This window comes from Taudactylus pleione, unplaced genomic scaffold (assembly GCF_031769625.1).
Source record: "Taudactylus pleione unplaced genomic scaffold, aTauple2 ptg000758l, whole genome shotgun sequence".
Lineage (NCBI taxonomy): Eukaryota > Metazoa > Chordata > Amphibia > Anura > Myobatrachidae > Taudactylus > Taudactylus pleione.
In genome coordinates, this window is record NW_028285160.1 from 667,836 (window position 1) to 695,139 (window position 27,304).

General features: G+C 44.5%; 1 protein-coding gene across 1 annotated transcript in view; it reads right to left on the reverse strand.

Moving 5' to 3' along the window:
• Nucleotides 1–27,304, reverse strand: part of DNAH11 (dynein axonemal heavy chain 11) — a 361,565-nt gene that overhangs the window by 90,595 nt on the left and 243,666 nt on the right. Inside the window, exons 56-60 of the mRNA XM_088457375.1 lie at nucleotides 12,204–12,437; nucleotides 11,355–11,501; nucleotides 7,586–7,699; nucleotides 4,614–4,757; nucleotides 3,056–3,238 (exon numbers count right to left, since the gene is read on the reverse strand). Coding sequence (XP_088313501.1) covers nucleotides 3,056–3,238; nucleotides 4,614–4,757; nucleotides 7,586–7,699; nucleotides 11,355–11,501; nucleotides 12,204–12,437 — 822 coding nt within the window. The remainder of the gene's footprint in view (nucleotides 1–3,055; nucleotides 3,239–4,613; nucleotides 4,758–7,585; nucleotides 7,700–11,354; nucleotides 11,502–12,203; nucleotides 12,438–27,304) is intronic.

Consider the following 27,304-nt stretch of genomic DNA (forward strand, 5'->3'; position numbering starts at 1 on the left):
TGCAGGACAGCCAACCGTAGAAATTGTTGGTGGGATGACATAATAGGCACATACAGGTATGCATCCTGAATGTCCAGGGAAAACATAAAAATCCCCAGGTTCCATAATTGATCGGAGAGTCTCCATACGGAACTTGGGTACACGTATAAACTTTTTCAGATTTAGAAAAGGGAGATGAGACCCATTTGGTTTCTGAACCAAAAATAGATTGGAATAATAACCCTTTCCTTGTTGAACCACAAGAACCGGGATTATCACCACTGCCTGCAGCAGGGAGTAAATGGCCTCCTGTAGGGCCAAGGCCTTGGTAGGTTCCGATGGGGGAGTTGTACAAAAAAAAATTCTGTGGAGGATGCCTCCAGAAAGTGAGAGCATATGCCTGAGAGACCACTTCTCGGACACAGGCATCTGTTGTTGCTTGATGCAAGTAGTCCGCAAATTGAAGAAGTCACCCTCCCACCCTGGCATCCCCCAGGAAGAGGCCCGCCCCATCAGGCAGAGGGTTTGTCGTCCGGCTTAGAAGCTGGACGTCTGGCCGACCAGGACCTCTTAGTTTTCTGTTTGATGGTCCTGTGACAACTAGACGGCCTGGAGGAAAACTGTCCTTTACTCGTCCCTGAGGACAAAAGGACCGAAAAAAAGACTGCCTAGACTTAAATGTAGCTGTTGATGGCAGACCGGAGATTTTGAAGCTGCTCCAAATAGTATGTTTCCATAAAAAGGTAAGGATTCCAGAGCCTTCTTTGACCCCATATCTGCTTTCCAGGACCTTAACCAAAGGACTCTAAGAGCCATAACCGAGGCTGCCGATGCTTTAGAAGCTAGGAGCCCAGCATCTATTACAGCTTCTCCCAAATAGGAGGGTGATTCCCATATGTGGGAGATATATGTCAGCTGTTATATGGTAGCATTTGGTAGCGTATCTTCCAATGCCCCTGTCCATTCTTAAACAGCCTTGGATACCCAAGCCCCGGGCATAGCTGGTCGAGTAACAGCTCCAGACAACGAAAATACTGTTTTAAGACATGTTTAAATTTTTCTATCTGTAGAATCTATAAGAGAAGATGCTGACAGAATAGGCAACGTAGCACTCCTGACTAAATGTGTCACATGAGCATCCATAGTAGGAGGGATTTCCCACTTAGTACATTCAGTAGCTGGGAAAGGATACAAAGATGCTATTCTGTTCGTAACATGGAACTGTTTAACCGGGTTACTCCATGCCACTTCCATAAGTTCAGCGAGCTGCTTTTACCACCTTCTAGTGTCCAGGAGTCGGCTCATCATCCTGTATATTTAGGAATGATTTGAGTGCCCTCACCAAAGAAAGGACATCCCCTGTAGATGGATGGTCCTCCTCTCCCGAGATAGACCCTTGAGAAGAACCCGACGCATCATATGATTCCTCTGATGATGCATCTGAATCTACATGCTGAGCAGACTGATAAAAAGATAACGTCTGCTTATGAGCCTTAGTGACTACCTGTCTGCTCGCAACAGCCGACTGAGCCATACTCTGACTTGAGTGGGCATAAACATCCATCCAGGAAGGATGTATAGGAGGGGCAAACATTGCATGCTGAAACTGCTGTGGGTATCCTATTAAAAGGGGCAGCTTGGGAGTAGCCAAACGATCCACTAACTGCATCATCACCTGAGACAAGGAGGACACCCAAGATGGCTCCTGTACAGGGGCTGGTAGACTGGACTCGTGAGGTGGTTCTTTATAACAGGCAGCACACAAACCATCCTGTATAAAGTCCTGAGGGGACAAGCCTGCCAACAGGATTTACATGAAACCAGCACAGAGGCCTCAACCTCCTGTTATCCGTTTACCTTTTGACATATCAATTTAAAAGGTAATAATGCAATGTAATGTGACAGTCTTCACAAATAACTAGTAAATGTAAAGTACAAAGAAAAAAACCCCGCCCACCTGTAACAGAGGGCTGAGGAGAAAAAACAGTGATAGTTATAACTGACAGTATCAACACAGCAGCTAGCAAACAGTCACATACAATGCATATACAATTTAGTTGCAATGAGCTCTGGATCAACTACTCAAATCTTGGTAGGTTATATAGCACTATATACCTGACCCAGGGGAGAGGTATACAGGGAGATAGACCCAAAACCTCCTGAGATCAAACCGCTTCAGCAGAGCACCGATAGTGGGCTGTGAGCATCTCATATGCACGAGGAGGGTAGGAAGAGCGACCCAGATGCAGGAAAACCTTTGATGGATCTGGGTCGGAGATGCTGGGGAGAGCCTACCTCCCCTAAGCTGCGTCAACCGGCCTGGTACGCTGGCCTCATGGCAGCAGAAGCGTCTGCTGCCGATCCCCGGTGTCTGACGATAAGGCCCCAGTGGTCTAGTGAGGGAGCGGGACCTCACTGCAGCGGCTTCCGTTCCTGTGCGTCTCCAGCGCTGGAAGCAAGGACTGCCTTACCTGACATCTCTGTGAGTTCGTTTGCAGTCCAGGCTCCGGCGTTGCCGCTAGCAGGCGCTGCCGTGACCCGTCAAAATCACAAGAGACGTTACTGGTGTTGTGGCAAGGCGGTGGTAGACGGAGTCGCAGTGCAGGCGTTTTATTACGCTCAATACTGCTAACTCAATAACACAGAAATAAAATAAAACATTAAATTAAAGCTTGGGACAGCCTGAGCAGTCCCCCTGTTAAAAAGGTGCGTCTGAATCCTGCCGCACCAAACTCAAAACCGAATGCCTGTGGCTAGGGGCGGGGTATACTTGGAGGAGGACCTGGGGCATCCTGGGAGCTGTAAACTTAACTGTTTGGTGCCTGGATCACTCCAACCGCATTGTCCCCATGGTATCCCTATGGATGCACTTGGAGTAAATGGGGCACATCTGCTGCCAATGCTGGGTCAGGCGCAACTCAAGGCATGTTTGGCTCTCCATATGGGCAAAAGTACATTAATTCTGCACGTGTTTTTTTTTAATATATAGTATATAACTATCTTTTTGCGGGCACCATTTACTCTAACATGGAATTTTAATACATGCAGCCAAATTCAAAATAGCAAAAAGAATTACCTCATAATATCTAACAATATTGATGGCCCAAGCACAAAGACCGGCTGCTGCAAATGACTTAGTACGAATCAGGTCAGGATTAAATTCTGGGTTTTTCAAGTACTGTTCTTTCATCATCTTCAAGCTGTTGTCATGAATGTGCTCCTTGTCGTAGTTTATAAGTGCTTGCAGAAAATCATCAACCTTCAAAAGATAGTCATGATTAATACATGATAAAATATGCAAATAAGTGCTTATTGTCCGTATCTTAGACTTGAGTAATACATGAAAAAAATATAATCTAGGAAAATACAAGGTAAGTCTGTAAGGGGCCAAATACACTGGCAAGTACAGTCTGTCTCCTGTAATCACTAGTCATTAGCAGATGCATGCGCTCAGGAAATCAGCACCTGTCCCTATATGCTGCAGGTTTTCCCGTTTATCTAAAGGGAGATGGAAAACTTTGATGGTCCCATAGAGGCTGTCAGTTACTGCAGACGGATATCTACAACTATTGCATGTGACCAATCACACAGCACTATCTTCATTTTAATTTGGCCTTGAGTATAAAATATTGTTATTAATATATAGAAAACCCTTAAATATACCCCTTTTAATTAAAAATCTAAACTGTAATTATACCCTAATTTATCTTACAGGCTATATAAAGGTATTGTATAAAATAGCTCAAAATGAACTGAATGTTGCGAAAAAATGTTCATAAAAGGAAAAAAAAAACGTACACAAAAAACAGAAGCAAAATGCTCTTATTATAAACATGCCGAGTTAATAAGAGGTTGTTGCTGTTGATAAGAAATAGACAATTTTTTATAATTCATTCACTCCTTTAAACACAGTACTTGTAAAATGAAGTACAGTATAATAGCCCTGTGTTGTATGAAGCTGCTCACGTTACCCCCAGCACAAACATCATCCATATGACTAAAAATTGCCATACATAGACGTGGTTAGTGGCAGTAATAAGATTGGTGGAGCTCAGAACCCAGAGAGTGGGCTGCAATGCTTATGCAGTATATACTGCTAAAGTTAATGTTAAATAAACAGTATAGATGCAGATAACTAATGGGATATAACTGTGTGTAGTACTTAATTTCCCCGTACCCAATATGATGCAACAGTGGTGATATGTACATGAACTGCGATATATATCTACGTAAGGAAGCTGTGTATTTGTCTTAATTTTGTTATACAATATGTGCCTGAGTTATGTGCCCTAAAGGCAAATGTGAAATTTCATTGCAATATGTCCTGTTGGACCTATATTATTGGTTATATTCTATGTAAATGACGACACATAGACTGTCTAACGTGCTGTAAACAGTTATTTTATTATTATTTTTATTAGTGTTTATGTTTTCTTTAAAATAAATAAAAAATATTGAATTAAAATAAATAAATAAATAAACAGTATAGTATTGGGTGATGATGATAGAAGATTGTGATCAGAGCACCTTGCTCCGCCAACCGATCAAGGATTTTCGGCACTGAAAGAATAGAGGGGGGTTACTCTCGTAGACATATATTTGTGTATAAGCCAGGAATGTGCAGCAAGCATTACCTTTCCCATGAACACCTTGCATGCCTTCCAGCTTCTGTCCTTAGCGACCCTGCCTCTGGGCGCCAGCAGCACCATCACAGCAGCAGAAACGTTAATTACTGCAGCTGGGGGATTGGAGAATGTCTTAAGCTCCGTGAGGTTTACCTGTGCAGCAAGAAGATACTGTATTACAGATCAGCAATAATATGGAGAGTGATTATTCTGGTCATGTCTATGGTGCATATCCTCCCTTTCTTAAAAAAAACACATCTGGGTAAAATGGTTTATTTTGCTACATAAAGCTGTGTATTACAATGCGACGTTAGCTGATCATAATAACATTACTACATTAGGAGATTCTACAACCTCTGTTGCAAGACCAGGGCCCAGACTGTAGGGGCACTCAATCCTCCACATAACTCTGTAGAACCCAGTGGCAGAACTATAGGGAATGTACTGTATGGGGAATAGCCATTCATTTGAAAGACCAGGAGAAGAGCATTTTAGTACTTGGTGTTGGAGGGGGGGTTGGGTACAGGATGCCGACACCGGCATCCAGACAGGGTTAGGATACCGACACTTGTCAGTCAGTATGCTAAACCTCCCCCTCTCCCTACCCTAACACTCTCTCCCTGGTGCCTAACATAATCTCCCCCTAGTACCTAAACCTGATCTCCCCCTCCCTGTACCCTAAACCTAACCCGCCCCCCTTAGTGCCTAACCTTCCCCCCTAATGCCTAACCCTAACCCTCCCCCTAACCCGGCTACTTACCTTCGGGATGCCAAGGGTCAGGGTGCCAGCGCTGGGATTCTGGCAGGTGTCGGGATTCCGGTGCCGGCATTCTGAATGCCGGAATCCCTGTGGTTGGTATTATGACCGCATCCCGTTGGAGGGTGTGCAATGGATAATACCAAATACAATAAGCATGTAGAATAAAATAAGTTTTACTTTAGCAGATGCCCGCACAGAATTAAAGGGGGTCTATTTACTAAGCCTTGGATGGAGATAAAGTGAACGGAGATAAGGTACCAGGCAATCAGCTCCTAACTGCCATGTCACAGGCTGTGTTTGAAAAATGACAGTTAGGAGCTGGCTGGCTAACACCTTACCTCTGTCGACTTTATCTCCATCCAAGGCTTAGTAAATAGACCAGAAGATCTGATATTGAGGCTTGCAGGAAGCATTCAGAACAAAGGAAATAGTATTGTGCAGTAGTCCATACATACCAAATAGGAAGAGACACTGAGAACTGCGCACAACATGTAGAAAATAGAAGTGGTACTGGGCAGCAACACATGATACAGAATAATAAAATAATTACTACTGAGGCGATCTGCAATGCAATTTGCATATATAACCCACTCTACATGTTACAAACATATATGGTGTGCGGAGAGGTGCAATAGTTACGAAGGGAATCACTGTACAAAACTGTTATTGATGAGCCTCCTACCACTTCAGGTTTTTTATAGATATGCCCCTAACAATGTGTCCTCTGGAAATAAGGAACCGGAACTCTATCACGCGTTCTGGAAGTTTGAGTCAACATTTCAGACACTTCTGTACACTTTGGGCTGCATTAGAGCTAGTAGTAAATTCAGCAACAACGTCCAATTCTGCACACAGACAACACCGGGTAAACAGGATACATTTAAATGTGTGCAAAGAATTACCATTGGGTGGGGGAGGAGGATGTGTCTTCAATTAACTTTGAATTATAGTGTTAAAAGAAAGCTACACACTATTGTGTACTATAGAAGGCAGAATTTTCCCCTAGCAAGAAAAAGAAAAGAAAAACATTTGTACCACGGGCATCGCATCATGTTTTGTCCAGGCTCCTTTTTCTGGATTTACTGCTGTATTTAAGTGGCATGTTTATTAATTAATGGGTAAATCGCAAAAAAGTAAATTGGTCAGTCCAGGGAACATTGCCCCAGCCCAATGGAGGCGCAGAATGTCCGTCTGCCGAAATCAGTGCAACTGCGAAAAAAGATGCAGCCACTGACCCCTACATGCCCGCATATGGCTAGCCACCCTCTTGTTATCACACAGACATGACCACTGAAATTGACTCTCACTGCGTCCAAATTCGTTCTGCGTCCTTCTCCGGTGTCTATTGAGAATAATGCACGGTACAACTCGGGCGCAAGCGTAGGCTGAAAAAAATCAGCCGCTGGCATCAGACATTTACTCTGCGTCCACCACTGAATTACTAAACATAAATGTATGCTCATTGGAATATACTGTATATTATAGGTCAAAGAGGGCATCATTTTGTAAAAATAGTTAACGCTATAGTTGATCTCTGCTTACTGGGATTAGAACTTACATTTTAGTATAGATTGCTTTTCTTCTTAACCATTGTAAAAAAAAAAACCTTATTATTATTTTTGTTTTATTAAGCTACAAAAAGCACAATCACAGGACTGTGACATTTTTAGTATCTATAGCGATAAAAATCTAAAAACTTAATTTGCTTTTTGGCAAGAAAATTTAGCAGCTTTTTTTTGTATGTGGTACAGGAAATGGTCTATGAATGATGACTCCCTGATGAGAAAAAGAAAAGAGATTTGTGCATGGGAGGATACAATTGAATCCTTGTAAAACATTAGTTAGACGTCCTTAAACCATACACATTATCTTGTCATACATTGTTAAATCACAGTTCCTACTGAGAGGCAAAGCCATGCTGTTTATTTCTAAAACACAATCTATGCCAACCATCAGTGGGGTGCTGTACAGAGATACTGCCTAGTGCGTATTGTATATACATACATCTGACTTGGTGGTCTATTTATGGAGACTAGATGAACATTAACAATTTGTATTGCTGAAGGCGAAGGGTCACAGTGAAATCAGCAGCACAGTAACAGTTCCCCATTGTCAGGTATAGGGTAACACTATCTTAATTGTAACATGTCCTAGAGCACTAATACAACTGCAAAAGATCTCTGTAAAATCGGTTTAGCTGGAGCCAAGTGCTGTTATTTACCTTGGTAAGTGTATTAAGAGCTGCTGTAGCTGCAACTAGTGCTGGTTCAGCTTTCTGCAGGTCGTCCTCACAGTCTTTTTGTTTCGCAGACACCTCTAGTTGTATTGATGCAACCTAAAAGTCAATACAGAGTGTGACTCCTGTTCTCCCAATAAGGCAAAATAATAATAATAATAAGAAAAAAAAAAGAATACTTTTATCAGTCTTCCAGAACCAGACAGGAGTTTCTCTGCCTACTTACTGTGCACACCTCACAGAGAACACTTGCATAAATATCACGTACTTGTCCTGCATTGTTTGTACTGTTAGTAACGGTTTTCTTGTGTGCTCATTTGTTTCTGTACTTTGTAAGGCGCTGCGGAACCCTTGTGGCGCCATATAAATAAAGGATAATAATAATAATAACAATAAATATATACAGGATATAAATAATCAACATAAAACACTATTAAGAATGTTAGAAACAATCAGTTATAGGTTTTAGCCAATAGGACCATTTCTCCATTATAGTTTGTGCATATAGGATCTCATTCATCATCTCCAATTTTAGTTAAATATTACATCTCCAATTTTAGTACAATGTTACATGTAGCAGGTCCAAGATTATGCTATTCCAGTTATCCGCCATCTCTCCGATTTGGACTGGGATAATCCCGTAGACAGACTCCTGTTCCAGACCACACCCAGTTATAAAGCCATTTCCCTGCATTACACTTTCCTACGTGATGACCTAGACTATACCACAATTCGGTCAGGTCTGCCTCAGTGGTTGCGCCGTTTCCCCAACTTAACAATTGACTCTATGCTTAGAGCCCTAGCTGACTCTTGTCGCCTCCTCCCTGGAAGCTCTTATAGGGAACTATTTTTAAATATTTATCACAGGACATGTAGTATATTAGTCTGCATCATGGATTTTTGATGGGTTCTTCTTCTTCCCATAGATGTCCTCGCTGTAGTGAGGAAAATGCGGATCTTTATCACTGGTTATGGTCTTGCCCCCTAGAGGTGATGTCGTTTACATTCTGGCTGTCAGGATGCTGGCGCTTAGAATGCCGGCACCGGAATCCAGGACACCAGTCATCCTGACTATAAGTATTGGGGTTAGGCACTAGGAGGAGGGTTAGGCTTCGGGGGTGGGGGGGTTTAGGGTTAGGCTGCGGCAGGGGGGGGTTACTGTTAGGATGCGGCAGGGGGGGGATAGGTTTAGGCTGCGGGGAGGGAGAAGTGCCAACCAGGAGCCTTACCGCTGGGATCCTGAGCACCGGTATCCCATACCCAAATCCCCTAGAGCACTTGGTTAATTTTGTACAATTTACTCCCAAATGGGCCATATTGGGGATTCTACCACTGGGCCAGCGGGTGTCGCCTGGAAGTTGAAAGTTCCTGCTTGCACTCAGTACAGCCACTTTAAAGACCATACTGCAGAAATAGAATCAGCCGGGAATGCCTACTTTCTCTCTCTCCAAAATTATATTTATTGTTTTGGATGGGTTGGCTGGGGGCTTCTTTAGCCAAAATATCTAGGGTTACCAAATTTTTTAATAATTGGGAAAGTTATATAGCTATTCTCCCATTGCAGACCCATCGGCTGCTTTTCCAATGCTCTTCATCCATTTGATAATGACCCTCCTATAGCCCTGTCTGGAATACCTAGTCTGCACAGCACTGGTATTCTTAATTTAGGTTTTTTAATTCTCTTTTTCGTCTTTTATATCTTAACATACCTCGACGATGGTCAGCGTATTTATGGCCTGATTCAAAGACGGAGGCCATGGCGATTTTTGAGCAGAACAAGAGATTGATTTTGCATTGCATATGTATATAAGCCACACTGCGCATGCGCTGCGATTCCGCATGCACATAGAACCCATTTCCAAAGTGAGTGATGGGTAGTCAGCGTTTGGGGGGAGGTAAAGGGGGTCAAAAAAATGCAGGTGTGTCTTACCATTTAAACGCCATTACATGGGCATGCATAAATTGGCCATTGTGATTACATACGCAGCATGAGAGCCCTCTGTGTGTCAGGAGAGCTGCAGTGTTTGCGGCTGGTCAGAGCTGCAACGAGTGCATGATGGTTGCTCGATGTGCGTCAATGTTGCCGATATTTACGCAGGTAAGTGACATCATACGCATATGAGAAGGCAGTGATGGGCATCCTTATGCTCTGTTAAGCTTTGGAACGATTAGCATATTTTCACAGGTGCATTCCATGCGAAATCGCAGCTGTGATCGCATTAGCGTCCCTCTCTGAATCAGGCTCTTAATTCTTTGACGATGCACATATTATTAGTTTTATGTCTCTGCAGAACACCTGCGTGTTATTTATGTCTCGAAATGGAAACGGTATGGATTACGGGCTTAGAGTCCTCCTGATGGAGACGAAAGCCACCTGATGCGGGGTGGGGAGCCCTCCTGATACCCCTGATGGAGGGGAAAACCACCTGATGTGGTGGCTTTGAGGACTGAGTTTAAGTCAAAATACTATAAGTCTGCCACTGTGGTGAGACCCACAAATCACAAAATGCCCAGTCTACTGCCAACTGCATCACATGCCGGGAAGTTGCTCCACCAAAGATCTGCTCCCCAGACTCAGTCGCTGGTGCCACAGGCCCCTGCCTCCCATGCCCTCTTAGCCACAGCTACACTCGATGCATCCTTGTTGACATCTAGCTCCTGGAAGAAGATCTGCAGCTGCGCTTATCCTCAGGCCAGCCACTCAGGACTCAGATCCGCGGCCAGGGCTGCCACCAGGGAGGAGTGGGGCGGAGAGTTGTAGGTGTGGGGGGGCGACGGGACTACTGCATGGGTCCACGGCTAGGGAGGAGTGGGACGGGGAGTTGTTGGTGAGGGGATGCGCCGGGACTGCTGCACAGGTCTGAGGCTACGGCTGCTGCCAGGGAGCAGTGAGACAGAAAGTTGTGGGTGAGGGGGGGTGCCGCACATGTCACACTGACATAAGAAGCTGCAACACCAATGAGTAGGGACAGGCTATAGATAGACGGAGGCGGCAGCTGATGGTCTGACACGGAGCTTTCCACTAGTGTATGGTGGCTTCTCAGGTGCCCCGGAAGAGGTGCCATGTATTGGGCGGCCGTGACGGTACACTCTGGGTATATAGTTACAGCCCTAAGTGGGGTGAATATATTGTGGGCAATAGAGGGGGTGCCACTTCAGTGCTGGAGCCCGCCATTGCCTCCCATAGTTCTGCCCCTGCTAAGATATCAGATTCCAAACTACTTTAGTTCCTGTGATAACATTACCTAAAATTGGTCTCACAAATCTCAAAGTGCTTTTTGGCTATTTTTGAAGAAAGGACATGAATGTGACTTTGCAGTATTTTCTTCTTTATAGCAAGGCAGAGAATAATTATTATTGTTTTTTATTTATATAGCGCCACAAGGGTGTGTAGCACCTTACAAAGTACAGATTCAGGAAATATGTAAACAAGATAAAAGGTGAACTTACAGTACAGAACAGAACATGGGATACAGGAAACTAAGTAAACATTGCTGCGTATGCAGTTGTAAGATCCACAAAAGCAGCACCGGCTGATTCTAAAGGTTTGGTGTTGTCATTGGCAATGGGGAGGAGATGATGGTAAAAGTAAGGGAAGGAAAGCACATTGGGGAAGAGGGCCCAGAATATGCTACAGCAAGGCACTGAGCTGAGAGCTGCAGGTGAATGTCGCATTATTCCATGGAAACTTGTTGGAAAATTACTTAAAGTCAAAAAGTTTTTCTGCGACTCTAAATTATGGTACTGGACTGACCTTTTGCTCCTCGGCGTCAGCAATGGCCTTTTCCTGACTCACTTTCTCCGTCTGAAGCCCTATTTTAGCAATCAGAGCTTCAGCATCCTGGTTTCTCTGTTTCAGTTCTGCCTCTTGAGAGGCAAGTTTGGCTTTTAGGTCTTCTACCTGCAGGGAAAAACAAAATATTTTCTTTTTAGAATTAGGCTTTAGAAGTGCTTAGACATTTCTGGGCTTCCAGCAAAAAAAATCTAATTATTATCCTGCTCAAACATGTGTTATAGGCTCCAGTACGTGAGTCAGCCATATAAGGATATAAAAGGGATAATAAACCAAAATATATTCATGAACAAATCATGTACTGTCTGAATTTGCCATGAACTCAATGTAATTTTTCTGTAATAATACAAGTATACACGGGTCCTCTAACTTTTTTAGCTAAATTGATCACGGATTACTAGTTTTAATTGTTAGAATAAACAAGAATATTTCTCAGCATTCTAAATAGTCTAGTTAATAGCCCTCCCCAGCACCAAGTTTTAATGGGGGCAAAATTACGCTCTGCCAATTCCCTTCCTCCCACCACCCCTTGCTCACTAGGGAGTATATTTACTAAAGTGCGGGTGTTTAGAAGCGGAGTTGTTGCCCATAGCAACTAATCAGATTCTAGCTATTATCTTCTAGAAGGTGCAAGAAAAATCTGATTGGTTGCTATGGGCAACAACCACCTCTAAAAACTAGTATATAGACCCCCAGGCGTCCTGAATTTATCTAGGAAAATAGCACTCATACATGTTATCTAGCAGCCGACCATGATCACTGCTTGGATGTACTTCATTAACCTTGGTTAGAAGGTAGTGTGACATGTACCTGGGACGCTGTTGTTTTCAGCTTTTGCAGACCATTCTGTAAATGCTCCATTTTCTGAGATAACTCCTTCCTTTTTCTGTCCAGTAGGTTTTTGTATAATGTTATTTGCTCCAGGAAACTCTTAGGTGTGGTATAATTATAGCGTTTCTCATTTTGATAGTATTTTGTACTGATTTCATTGACACTGGTGTGCACAAATGCCATAAATTGACTGATGGACTCCTTGACATCTGGCTGCAACAGAAGCACAAAATAATTATATAAAAGTCAAAAAGAGACTATACCAACAGTAAATGTAAGCGACAACTCTTTTCTTGTGAGAGGGGAGGAGCGGGACAGAGAAGCACCGGATAGAGAGGACAGGGCCCGTGTACTTCTACTACTAATATAATATTGTTATAGGTAATATGGCACCACAATGATTCTGTCTCATCATACAAAAAATAAACAGTTACAGACAAGTTAAAAAAGTGACAATAAAATAATTACATAATATAATCCAAACCCACCAATTACATAATTACATTGAGGAGACAGCAGGTCAGACGGCACAGATCATGAAAGTTTACATTCTAGGGGCGGGATGCAGCAACGGGAGAAATACGGTCAAACCCCCAAAATGCGGGTTTGACCGCATTTCTCATATGCACCAAGCCCCAGAATGCGCTTAAATGCGGAGCCCCAGAATGCGCTTTGATGCGGTGGATAATGCCATCTTCAGATGGTGTAACCCTATAGAAGCCTACGGGCTTCTATTCAGAGAGTGCTGCAAGAAGGATTCCATCGGATCCCTCCCAGAACCCCCCGCGGCACGTGTGTCATTCTGTGCATGCAGAGAAGGACACCAGAGGGACTTCTGAGTCATAGACCCAAAAGTCCCTCATTTGCAAAGGACAGCTCTTACCAAGAGAGATGACCTTTGTGATTTTCTTCATGCATACCAGCGTAACTAACGCCGGCATGCATGCGAAGAGAGGAGGGATGCATCCCGCCCTAGAGGGGATATGGTCAGACACAAAGAGGAATCCTGCAGGTGGGACTGGGAAATGGTGATCAGGGTGGAGGAGAGGGAGTGGTTATTGGCAGAGCAGAGTAGGCGAGAGGGAGAGTGTGTGGAAATGTGGTTGGAGATGTAGGGGGAGTGGTTGAGGGCTTTGTGGGTGAGCGAAAGTAGTTCACAAATGATTTTGTATAGGTCCAGGAGCCAGTGGAGTGACTGACAGAGGGGGCAGCAGAGGTGCAGTGGTGAGAGAGGAAAATGAGGTGAGCCACAGCGTTGTGGATGGATGGAGTGCATGCTCAGTAGTGCATTTGGGTCAAAGGTAGCGTAGCGATGTCGGCGCACCTCCAACCAAAAGTACGGAGTCCTGGGAAACCTGCGGAAATAGATGAGACTCCAGGCTCTCTCTGGTTACATAACAATATAAGAAATTCCATTTTTTGGATGCTTCATTTGTAACCCACAGAGGAGGATATGCAAATCAAAAATAACATGACATCTGAACACTTTAAATTGCACTCCAGTCCACATTTTTGTAGAAAGACATTTTGCACAAGTGATATCAGATCCTTGGTCCACATATTAGCAAGATTCTGCTCACTAGTCACATATTTAACACTGACTGAAGTGCTATCTACCAGCTCTCTAATGAAATGGTGTGTTATGGCAATACGCTTAGAACGACCATGATTTTTGGTGCTGGAAGACAAGCCAATTGCACCTTTGTTGTCACATGAAATGCTGCCATTTGGACTAAGACGACCTAATTCATACAAAGTCTCTTACAGCCACAACGCTTTTTCTGTCAGCGCCATGTACTCAGCTTCAGTGGTAGACAAGGCAACAGTAGGCAGTTTCCTGCTAGCCCAACTGATGGCTACGTCTGCCAATGCGAACAGGTATCCAGTGTAGGAACGCTTATAGTCCTCACCTGGGGCAGGATGTACTAAGGTTGCTGTGACTATTCTGCCAGTCACTGCAACCTTACTAATCGAATATATGTACTAACATATGCAATTAGTATAGCAAAGGACAGCTCTTGCGATAAGAGCTGCCCTTTGTGAAGTAGCCGACGCTGGGTGAGGGGGTCTCTGTGGGACCCCGCCCCTTCCGAGCCCCAGGAGCTTCCTGCTGGTGACCTGTGCAGGAAGCCCCAGGCTCCTCCTCCTCCTCACTGCACCCGGAAGATTAGGAGGAGGAGGCAGAGAGCCCAGCAGGAGCATAGGACGGCAACCATGGAGAGCAGGTGAGTGGGGGCCAGTGCTGGGCGACGGCGAAGCGTCGGGTGCGGTAAGAAGCCAATAGGCTTCTAGCTTCTATAGGGTAAGGCCAGGTTTTTCTGGTGTTACCCTCTGCACCGATAACAGGGTGGCCGGGGCTTAGTATATATGGAAATGCAGGGTTTTTACCTCATTTTTCCTTTAGTACATCCCGCCCCTGATCTCTAATCAGTATCACAGAAGGCTAATAACTTCAAACACCCAGTTTAAGAAAACTTTAGTTTTAAGGTGCTTGTACCCTTTGGGTATCTAAAGGTGGGTACACACTTGTGCGACCGGCAATTGTGCCAATGTATAGAAACACCCAGGACATTGCATGATTGCCGGTACACACTGCAGCGATTAATGGAGCAATCACTCGTTCTGTCCTTCTTTAACATGCATGGCGCCGCATGCAATATCGTCAGGTTTGATGTGCAATGTCGGCCGGCCCATACACTGCCAGATGCGGTGACTAGAGCTGGCCACACACTAGACCAACTTACAGCCAACCAGCCAACTAGTTGATCGGTTGGAATGAAAATCTGGTAAGGAATGCAATCAGCAATTTGCTCCCAAATGCTGGAAAATGGACCAAAACTGTTGTTTGAACAAATAGTTTAGATCAAACATTTAACAAACTTGTCTGAACGACCATTTTCATCTGTTTTCTGGCATTTAGGAGCAAATTGCTGATCATCATTTACTCCCATACGTTACCAGATTTTCATTCCAACCAATCAACAAGTTGGCTGGTTGGATGTAAGTTGGTCTAGTGTGTGGCCAGCTTAATTATTGAATCTTTAAAACATGCTGGACGATTTTAGCATTTCTGACAGGCCGATAATTAGTGGTCGGTCGTGGCAAGACACAATTATATGGGTGATCCGAAAATAGGCCAGATAATTACATAGTGTATGCCCAGCAGTGCAACATGGTTTTACCCAGATCCAAAGTTACTTGCTCTTTTTTGCTTTGCTCCCAACTCAGAATCTGTCCCAGCGTCTGAGAAAAAGTAAGGTAAAGCTGTATGAGACTAGGAGGGATAGCATATATTCCAAAAACGGGAGATGTACTGTATCAAGCCTTCCAGAGAGATAAAGCGGAGAAGTTGTCCAAAGCAACAAATCAACTTCTACCTGGCATCTATATAATAAGCGAGAAAGCACGTGTGTCTGTCTGGTTGTCCTTTATGCACGGCCAGAGTTTTGTACCTTGCTCCACCAAATGTGGCATGGTGGTGTAGCTTGACCAAGATTAGGTTTTTGCCTAGGCGTAACGCCTCCTGCTGCATTACCATATTACAGCTATAACAGCTGCGATAGCATATCCGTCTGCAGCCGAATCACCCCCTCTGTTCTACAGTGATTTCTGAAACTCAAGTGATTTTGGAAGCTATACTGATTTCTGTTCTGTAAGTCATCCTGCTCCTCATATACCTAATTCCAATCGGTATGAGAATACGCTGCCTGCACACTGTCATTTACTCCTAATGTGCATAGTTATCCAGGCTATAGGTCAGGACAATGTAAACATTTAAAAAAAATGAAGGCTGCAGGCAGGGCTGCCGACAGCCGCACCGGACCCAGGTGACAGGGGGCGTGGCCTAATCGAGGGTGGCGTGGCCACGCCCCCTTAGAATTTAAAATAAATGTTTTGCAGCGCAGTGCGCTGGGGAGGGAGTGTTGTGTGCCCATCAGCCCAGCGCACAGCCAATGGGAGGCGCGATCAGCGTGATCCCCCATAGGCATAGTAGACTGCTCCGTCTGCTGCTTTAGCAGCCGCGAGCAGTCTCCCAGTGCAGCCCAGCACACAGCTGCATGTGCTGGGCTGCTGTGACGTAAGAGGGAGGGGGAGCGGTACCAGACCCGGGCCCCCGCCGGGCTCCTCCAGCAAGCCCGGGTAATTAGTACCCGCTCCCTCCCCCTCTCGGCCCAGGTGTACTTAAGTGTCCAGTCTTCAACCCGGACATCCCAGCTAGTTTCAAATACTGTGCTAGATAAATCACAGAAGGTGCTTTGGGCAACTTCTCCACTTTATCCTTCTCCAAGGTTTTATACATCTTCCCCTTTATCTGTTAACCAACACATCCTTACGTAAACTTGTACGTAAGAAAAACAAGGTCCATGTGGGACACTGGGCCTAAGCATATGCTTGTTCACTGTCCTCCCCAGCTCCTGAGAGAGTGCACAGCCCTCCTGCCCACCACTTCTCCCAGTGATGTAATGCCGGGTATTGCTGCAATAGATCGCAGGGGGAGGACTGTGATGACGTGATTCGTGGCGTCATACCTCCACCCTGCCCACCTGAATTGCCCGGACCTCATCGTGCCACAGTTGGCAAGTTTGCTTCTGTGTGTGAAATGGCTTTAAATACAATTAGCTCACAATACTATTTCTCCAGTATCCGTTTTGTCTTCAGAGATTTATAAATGAATTTAGTTCTATGAACTCACAACTTCATCAATGTAACAATTATTTATAGCTTTCTTTACACGAGTAACCCTTTACAATTAATCAAAAACGCTAGGAAATCAATTAATACAAATTAAATTAGGTACACCTAGTCTGGCGAAAGTTACACATAATTAACCAAAACACTGTCGATATTTGTTCTAACTCTAGACGTATTAGTAAATGGTATCTGAGTGTTTAATGAGGTAGTTAAATTGTTATATTTTTCCACAATTTTAAGTCTGGGAAAACTTTAAAACTGGCTGGTTTCCAGTTTAGTATTTGTATAAGAATAACTAGGTTGCTGCTGCTGTGTATTTTAGCTCTCTACTTCAGACCATCTCTTCATTTAAAGTTGATTTACTATTTACTGTAAGACTCGGTCTCGGGCATAAAGGAGTGAGAGCATCATTTAGGAAGGGTGATGCAATGGATTTATACAAAATCACTGCTGTGATGTCAGAAACGTTCTGTGTGTCTGATTTGACAGAACTGCCTATGGATGCTTATAGGGAAATGTACATATACAAGTTATTTTAGTGTTTTATGGAACAAAGAATTGACATGACCAAGCTAGGTTGGAGACTTAACATATATGAAAGGTATTCCTGAGTTTACATGGCTCCAGTGACCTACTAAATCATAAAATGGAACCAAACATTTACACCGTCTTGGGGGCAGGAGGATTCAACAAGGATACTGGTCCATGGTATTTTATTTAATGGGATCCAGTCAATATACCCACAGTGGGGATGCCGGCGCTTAGAATGCCTGCAGCCCGACTCCGGTAACCCAGCAGTAAGTACTGGGGTTAGGGGGAGGGTTAGGTACTAAGGAGAGAGGGTTAAGTTTAGGGTGCGGGGAGGGGGAGGTTAGGTTTAGGCATAGTGGTTTAGGGTGCGGGGAGGTTAGGTTTAGGCATTGGGGGGGTAGGTTTAGGCAATGGGGAGGGAGGGTTAGAGAGAGGGGGAGGGTTAGGATACTGACTGACAAGTGTCGGTGTCCTAACCCTGTCGGGATGCCGGCTGCGGGATTGTGACCGCTGGCATCCCGTTCTCAGTTACTTGTCATAAAGGTAACATCCCAGGAAAACCTGAGGAGTCAGCCGGCAGTGCCATGGGTCCAGCTGCATACATGCCTACTCTCCCAGAAGTCGCAAGAGGCTCACGATTTTTCGGGTAACCCCCCGCAACTCCTGTAGAGTAGGCATTTCTCCCGCATTCTGCCCACTTCAATAGAGCAGAATTTTCGCGGCTATCGCGGGTCCCGGTGTAGGGGCCGGGGCTTAATTACGCTATTCAAGAATTGTGTCATTTAGCCCCACTCCCTATTTAAATATGCACCAATCGCAGCAATTGTTGAAAAAGGGGCATGGCTTAATGACATGAAGCGTCAGGCTCTGTCCCCGTCGTAACCTATCTGCTTCTCCTCCCCGGGAGAAGCCCGGGGAGGAGAAAAAAAAAGTAGTCAAGTATGGTCCAGATGTATCATTAGAATTGCAGTTGGTGGTACGGTAGTAAGGATTGAAGGAGAGATGTATTAAGCTGTGTAAAGAGATAAAGGGGGAGATTTAATAGAGCTTGGAGAGAGAAAATTGTGTGGGATAAATCACCAACCAATAAGCTACTAAATGTCAATTTAAAACGTGTGATTGGTTGGTGCTTTATCTCTCACCAAGCTTTATTAAATCTCCCCCAAAGTACCATCCAATCAGTCCCTGTCATTTTACAGGCTGTGTTTGAAAAATAACAGGAGCTGATTGGTTGGTACTTTATCTCTCTCAAGAGCTTAGTACATCGCCTCCTAAGCAGGGCCGTATTAACCCATGGCCGGGTCCCTAGGCCTTCAGGTATTTTGGGCCCCCTCCCGCACCTTTTCACCTCACTACAGCTGACAGCCTGACCCTGGAACGGTAGGAACTAGACTGCAGTAAATAGCCCTATATCCATTTTGAGGGTCTCCTGAAGAATTCTAGTCACATTTTTTTTTAATATCTTTATTGTGCACGTAGATCTTTTCAGGACAGCACATTTTGGGGCTATAATTGTTCAATACTGTAACATTTTGAAGTGAATAGAATTTTTATTATTTATAAAAAAATATATACTGTAGTTTTATTGGTAATTGTTTTAATACAAGAGACAATTTGTTTCACTGCAATAAGGAAGCAGTTGAAGATGTGTCGTCACTCATCATTGTTGCAGATGCGCCAAACAGCCCCCTCTTGGCGCACCTAGTCCTAAGAGACTTTGCTAGCTCCGGGATTCTTTTTTTTTTTTTGCTGAAAATGCGTCTTAGACCCGTATTCAATTACAGGCAAAAAGTCAGAAAAGTTTTGCCTGTCCGACTTTCCGCCTCATTCGCCTGTTTCAGAGGCGAAATCATTCCATGCGCGTACCCGCTTTTCACCTAATTCAATTCCAAAACAGGCGAAAATGGAAAGCGGTGAATTTGTAACAGACGGAAAGTACTTAATAGATTGGGGGAATCAGTCTGTGTCCCAAAATAAGATGCATTCACACTGGAAATCAGTACATGTGTACTATTGGCCCTAATAAAGGTACTTTGTGTCATTAATTTGTGTTAAAAGCTTTATATCTGCATATTTCTAAAAGTGCTGAAAGATGGTAGAAAACAGTATTTTTTTATGAAAATAAATAGTCCTGACAAATTTGGGGTACTTGAAAATGGGTGGTAGCATATTTTTTTGTAAAGTGAACTTTTAAAAACGTGAAAAACCACCCTCATGCTTGCACCTGCAATCCCAAAAACACTTGGCCCCTCCTTACAGCACCCCAAGAAGTCTATTTCGCTAGTTTTTATAGTTGTACCCCCATACTTTTTTCTTTTCCCACAAAAAAATGACAAGTCTTTTTTGGGGTGTTCTGAGGTAATTTATTTTAATTTTTTGGGGCTAATTTGTCCTTTGGGGGGCTGGCCCAAGGGTTCTGAGTTGTTTCCGCACGTTTGCAACCGAAAATAAAGTTTTTCCACCTGCTATTCATAGGAGATACTTTTCCACCTATTACAATGCATTGAGTTTCTGCTCTGGCGAAATCGTCTTGGAATCGAACATGGAGATACTTTGAAAACAGGTGGTAAGTCCAAATCGGCGAAAACTTATCTCCAAACGCCTCTAACTGAATCCAGCCCTAAGTTGCAACCTAAGGCCCTCATTCAGACCCACTCACGAGCGGCTGTCCGCTCGCAAGTGGGTCGATGGTCTGCACTGCGCATGCGCATAATGGAGGGAGCTCCGTCGTGCGCATGCGTGAGACGCGACGAGCGAAGGACTTTCCTTCGCTCGTAGTGTCTCATTAAAGGGGGCGTGCTGTCGATGTTGACTGACAGCACGCCCCCTTTGGTGGGCGTGCCTGCCAGACGGAGACGTTCCCAAGGGGACGCCTACCGTCTGAAGCCGGCCCCACTGACATCACTAGTGATGTCAGTGGGAGTGATTTTGGCTCTGATAGAGCCAAAATCACTCCTGGCCTTGCGGTTGAAAAACTCAACCGCAGGCTTCTGCTCGCAGTGGCGATGGTTGCGATGGTCAAGACCATCGCGACCATCATCCTGCACGCTCGTATATGCTGTGGGTGGTGACCCACAGCTATACGAGCATCCAGGAGGACGCTCCATATTAATGGAGGTGGGCCCTGATTCAGAGCGAGCGCTCTGGTCAGAGCGTCCGGCTCTGAATCAGGGCCTAAGTGCCCTAACTAGGACACTCCAGGAGACTGTGCTGATTCATTTGATATGTGAAACTTTCATAGCTGTGTGCGACTGAGTAGTTCTATCAGCGCGCGATGTGCTACGATGCATCGGCCACAGATTTTTTTCTACAACAATTTCCTTTTATAGTCTGAGTTGCACACAGATATACAAGTGCCACATACTGTATAGAATAAATCAGCTCAGTCTCCTGGTACGTCCTAGCCGCATCACATGGCGACACTGGCGGAGCTGCATGGGACCAGGCGTCTCACTCATGCCAGGCATATCGCGCTGCATGGTGCAAGATGAGCAAGGGCACCACTGTAATTATCTTATTAATAAGGGTATATAGGAGCATAAATTACTTTTAATTTATGTGGGGGTATTAATATGACAAAATAAAATAAATGAAATAAAAGAAAATAGGTGAAACTAAGGGCCTGATTCAGAGCCGGTCACTATTTGCGGTCGTTCGTTCAAAAAAAAAGGGGTGGCTATTCAAAAGAACCGTTCGCTCTTTGCGGTCTGTTCACGCCTCTAGGTCTGAACGAGCGAACAAAACTTGCGGTCGTTTTTTGGGAAACTACGCCCCCTGGCCGCTCGCATCCTACATCATGTTCGTTATTTATTAGATTAATCGAGTACATCGACCAAGGTATGAACTGCTCGCTATTCTTGTGGTTGGTTTTTGCTACCACAATTTTGCGAGCAGTTTTGGCTATAAAATAACCCATAAAACGCCCGTTTTGACCTTTAAGCACGCCTGCGATCGGATCTCCACTCCCCGTTTTCAAGCACCTTCACGTTACCACCCACATACGCCTCTTTCTGTCACTCAAATTATCAGGCATTCGTTATTTTGCGAGCACGTGAATTTCGACCGCACTGACTGGTTCGCGCATGCGTATAACGATCCGTACGCATGCGCAGTTGGGCAAACATCACTCGGAGCGAACGAGCGGCCGCTTTCGAGCGGCTCTGAATCAGGCCCTAAATTCTTTATATATTTGTTCTATTAGGACATGTAGAAGTTCTACATCAATTATACTATATGCAGTGGTGGTTCTTGGGGTGGGCAAGCAGGGCTATTGCCTGGAGCGCTGCGTCCTAAGGGCGCAGCCACAGTCTCCCACCTATCTCCCAGAATGCCGATGCGGCACCTCCGTGGCATTCTGGGAGTCCCAGAAAGCTAGGCGTGGCTGTTGACGTCACTGAGCGCGGAGGAGAAAGGACCGCCAGGACGGACTGCCAAGAGAAGCACGGGCAGCACTGCAGCCATTGAACAGAGCGCAGCCTTTAGTGGTGAGCGGCAGGGGTTGCGGCCGTCCTGGGGGGGGAGCTCTGTATGGGACAGGCAGCTGGCGGTGTGAGCTGGACATGGGGTGCATGTGCCCACACTGACCCGGGTAAGGGTGTGCTGCTTTTCTGCGTGAGTGTAGATGTGGGCTGCGCACAGGGTCCTCTGTCCCCTGATCTCCCCTTAGAGACTTCAGGATCACCCAGCTGTTCTAGAACCTGATCTCCCTGTGGATGTGCTCCCTGCTTTATCCTCCTTGTACTATGATGATGACATGATGGTTGGGTGCTGCAGACCTGGCATTTGGCAGGGCATACGATGCTGTAAGCTACACAGGCATATTATTGTGTTACTTATGTGCAGTCATCCTGAGACCCTCCTTACAATGAAAAGGGACAGAATGCTAGAAGTTATCATTTATGGGGGGGGGGGGGGGGGGGGGCGCACAACTAGGAACTTCCGCCCTGAGCTCCACAATTGGCCCTAACTATATGCCTCCCTCACCCTGAAGGTGGTCGTCAGCATTTTGGATTTTATTGTGTGTGTGTCGTGGCGATATCCTGCACTATGTACTATGTATGACCCAGAACGTGTGCATTCTGGGTCTTCAATCCAGTTCGCTTCAACCCTATGCTGGGGTATCCCTGTTCTGCACTCGGTGGTGGTTCTCTACTGGGTGGTCGGACTCCCTGCAAGCCCTGTGGAAACTCCTATAGCTGTGATGGCGGCGGTCACGTGTCCTCTCATGGAGGTGTAACAACCCTGGCGTTAGTGCTCCATTGGTCTGCTGTCTCTCGTCCCTTCCCATTGTCTCAAAACAAACCTTAGTTGACTACAAATGTGCCTTGCAACTACACTCTGCGTAGCCCCTAGGCTACATGCTAGTTGGTATTATGAATAATACGGCCCTGCCCCTAAGGGGTCAATCCAATTCGGGGCGAGTTGGTGCGGGTAGGCTTGTGCAAGCCGTTTTCACAGCAAAGTCGCACTGCGAAATGCAATTGCAATCCAATTTCAAACTCACAAATTTTTTTCAGAGGAAAATTGCTTTTTTTTTGTGCGCACCTCCCTGAGAGTGTGAGATGGTAGGGAAGGTAAAAAAGTCAGGACACAGTGCAGAACCCATTGGACAGCCCCCTTAATGACTAATTAGGCATTTAGAAGTTTTCAATTACCTTAATTGGCCCAATAAATAAATGTAATTTTTTGGGTGTTTTAAACAAAAATGGACTCAAATTAGTTATGTAATAACAGTATATTTTAAATTCAGTAAAGTGACCTCAAATTAACAGAAATCATAATTTAAAAAAAATAAAACATTTTTGCATTTTTAATTTTATTCGTTTGAGATTAAATGAAAGTTAACTTTTTATATTTTTTCACCTTTTTTTTTTTTTAAATGAACAAATCAGCCAATTGACACCAATTAAAAACCTCCAGTACTTTCCTTATGCCCACTAACAGCTTTCTATATGATTCTGCTAACGAAATTGTCACTTTTTTGGGGTCCAGGAAGGTTTCCCCACTTTTTCATGCCCTTCTCTCAAGTCACATCCTATAGAAAATTTGCACACCTTCCCCGCGAGTAGAGCGAGTTGCAGGGGCGTCTTTAGAGAGGAGGAGGCCCGTTGTGCATCCCCCGACATGGGCCCCCTCCTCTCACTCCGGTGGCCGGGAGCCGAGTGACGCGGCTGGCCGGCCACTACAGAATCAATAGACTATGGGCACTAGAGTGTGCCCAGGGTCTATTGTGCATGCGCAGATCGCCTGGGAAATGGCGCGGCCTCCATTTTCCCGATGATCTCCTCACAGTGCATTCGCAAAATGCCGGAAAAATGGCCGCGGCACCCATTTTCTGGCGTTTGAACAGCACTGGGAGACCCGACGCGGGACTTCGAAGAGGTAAGTAATACAAAGTATGGGTGCATGGTGTGCGGTGCGGGCCCCCCTGGACCCGGGGGCCCGTGTGCACCGCACACCCTGTACCCATTACAGTTACGCCCCTTGCGAGTTGGCATTTCTAACTGGATTGAGCGTGAAACAAACTCGCACTTGCAAACTCAGAACTAACTGGATTGACCCCCAAGTGAGCAAATATCGACCATTGGGAAAGTTGACTTGAGGAGAGTGTCAGCTGTTATTAGGAATTTTAAGTCTAAATTGCAAACAATTATTTTCAATTGCTATTCAATTCAGGTAAACCAGGGGTTAACATGTGCTAACCCACTGATTGCGCGGAATCAACGGGTTTCCATCGCATGTTAACCCCCAGAAGGAGTCTTTTCTTGTGGACTTGTCCTCCCAGCTCCAAGGAAAAGTCCACCTCTGAGGTTTATCACGTGGGGTAAGTCCTGTTAATTGAATCTCACATCACGGGTAATTAGCCACGGGGCTAATTGGATTCCCCATCTCTATCCAAAATTTGATAAATCTCCCCCTAGGTGATATAACTGGGAAGTCAGAGAATGAAGGAAGGCGTGAGAGAACTGTTAGGGGTGCGGGCAAAATAGTGAGGGATGAACAGAGAACAGTGGGGGCAGATCCTGCTCTTACCCTCAGTCGTGGGCCCCATGATTTCTGATGGCAGCCATGCACAGAGGTACCAGAAAGCAGTACTTTTTATTACGTTAATACTAAAATATTTAGACAAACATCTGTAAAACTGCACAGAAAGCACAGTACAATTCTAGATGACAAGGCGTTAGGCTTGTATTAGAAGACAACAGAAGTAGGAGATTGTCTTCCAGAAGAGATGGAAGTGGCCTTGGATAACTTGTCTTGAAGTGGTAAAATAACTATTGTTGCAATGTAAATCTTAACAAAGTGGCACAGCATGGGAGAAGTGTCATGCCGGGGAGCAGCTGGTTGTAATTCCTGCTGCTTCTGCAGAAAACACTAATCGTTGCCGAACAGGATTCTTTGATGATTGTCTCCCCTGCATTTGTAATTTGTCACTTTCTCTTATGATAAGGTCAGCGGTGACAGCACTTCCTGACTCTAGCAGCTGTGCTTTCTGAAAGGGTCATTGTGCTACTACTAATTGCAGTAATTTCATTAGCATACATTATTTACTTTGCCAATCAGTTTTATATATTATGATTTTTTTTTACTGTTTTATAACAACCTGTTTTATAATACACAATAAAATGTAATTAATACCTACAGTAATGGTTAATCTTTATAAGCAGTCAATAATATATATTGGTCAATAGTTTATATGTATATACACCATTCAATTAGGGCATTGGTTTGTTTGAAGGAAACATAAAAGAAAGGTTGATATTGTATTTCACAGTCAATGATAAACCTATTGCAATTTGCAAAAGAAATAAAACTGCACTCCACATCCATGTAAGCTCTTATTAAAGTGCAACTGGTGCTACAGACAGTGGAGCTGGCCATTGGGGAGGCTGCAGCAATGTTCACGTGGAGCACAGCCTATTATCATTAGTGTGTTCTCCTGGGTTTTTTTTTCTGATGACCAAATCAGACAAGTGATCATGTGACTCAGACATCGGCGGCTTTAGACGACCTCTTCTGAGAGTGAACTAATGATTGGGGTTCTCTAATGTAGAGCAGGGACTAACATTGCAGCAAGTTATATTTTTAACTTAAGTTTTTAGTCATTTGTTAGGAACAAATGCATTGTGCACTGAAGCAAGTTAGAATAAGGAACAATTGGAATTAATATGTTGGCAACAGCTGTAAGTAATAAAATAAAGTGCGGCAGATTGTAAATAACTGGAGTCATCTATATCTAGACTCAAGACTTAACATTAGCGATGCTATATGGAGAATGAGAGCCAGGGCTCCCAGGTACTGTACTTTATATAGGAATATCACAGCTGTATTATAATGGTAAAGCTGGTATTATCACCAGCGTTACCATTATAAATGTTTACATTTGAGATACTGCTATACAAGTAAAAACCTAGGTGTAATACTGTTACACTGTCCCTCCCTTATACTTTGTGTTTCACATTGTTGCTCATTTGGCTGCTTTGCCATCTACATAGGTAACAATTTTTAAATTTCTATGGGGAGAATAGACCCCAAAAATGAATTGAGATTGAGGCACCTTATGTCCCTACTATTATCCCCTATTACAAAGAGGCACTATTGAGCCGAGTGACTGATCATCATGGTGGGGATTTATTAATTACAACTGCTTGGGTGTGTTTAGATACCCATATCTATTCTACAACAAGCTAGAGCGTGTTTCTAGTGCAAGTCCAGTATGGAGCTGGAGGGAGACCCCGTCCTCTCCCTTCCTTCACAGGTCTCATTGGCTGCCTGATTCTGGGGCACAACATCCTCTTTTCTCCCCTCAGCGACCCAGGACATACCAACCCCCTCCCGCTGGGGAAGGTCCAGACCCTTCATTGCCAAAGCAGAACCTGAACCCCCACAAGTCCTTCCCCACAGAAAATCCCAAACCACCCACTTCCCTACATTGCTCACTGTAGTAATTGAAGAGGCGAATGGATGAAGGTGTTATGTTACGTTTAGAAGAAATGAATATAGTTACAGTTGAAGACCTATATGACATTTGACATGAATTGGACATGTCAAAATGTATCAGTAAATAGACTACCAACATTTAAAATAACATTGTTACTATGGGGTCTATTTACTAAGCCTTGGTTGAAGATAAAGTGAACGGAGATAAAGTACCAGCCAATCAGCTCCTAACTGCCATGTCACAGGCTGTGTTTGAAAAGTGACAGAAGCTGATTGGCTGGTAGTTTATCTCCATCCAAGGCTTAGTAAATAGCCAAAATCCCTAAGTCATAAAACGTCATCTATTAAAAAAAAAGTTATTTTTAAGAAAATTGTTACATAACACCTTCAGACACTCACCTCTTCAATTATTCCCCATTAGGAGGACCAGACCCCACTGGCCCCAATTCCTCCAAAGTTCAATGTCTAGAGGGAACCGTTGGTGGCTTATTCCTGTAAGTAACATTATTACACCCGACTCTAGTGTCACTTTACACAGCACCTCCACCCATTACCTGCCGAGTCTCCTCTGTGCTCTGTGCCTGAACGATAAAATAGTCAGTTCTTCATATTCACAAAAGCAGATTCTATTCAATGTAAACAATTACCATCCTCTAACAGATTATATGTATCTTTTTGCATTAGCATGTTATTTATCTATTAAATAAAGCTAAGAAAAAAGCTAGAGGGATACCCGGGCCCTCACAGTTCTCACTGGCTGCCTGACACCCGGGCACAACAGCGTCTTTCCTCCCGGCTGTAAACCGAAATTTCCCCCTCCCCCAGCCCACTACCAACAGTGTTGAAGGTGGTCCGAAACTTTCTTCTCTTCCAGATAGCTCACTGAAGTAATGTACAGCATGTGGTGAGGGGGAAAT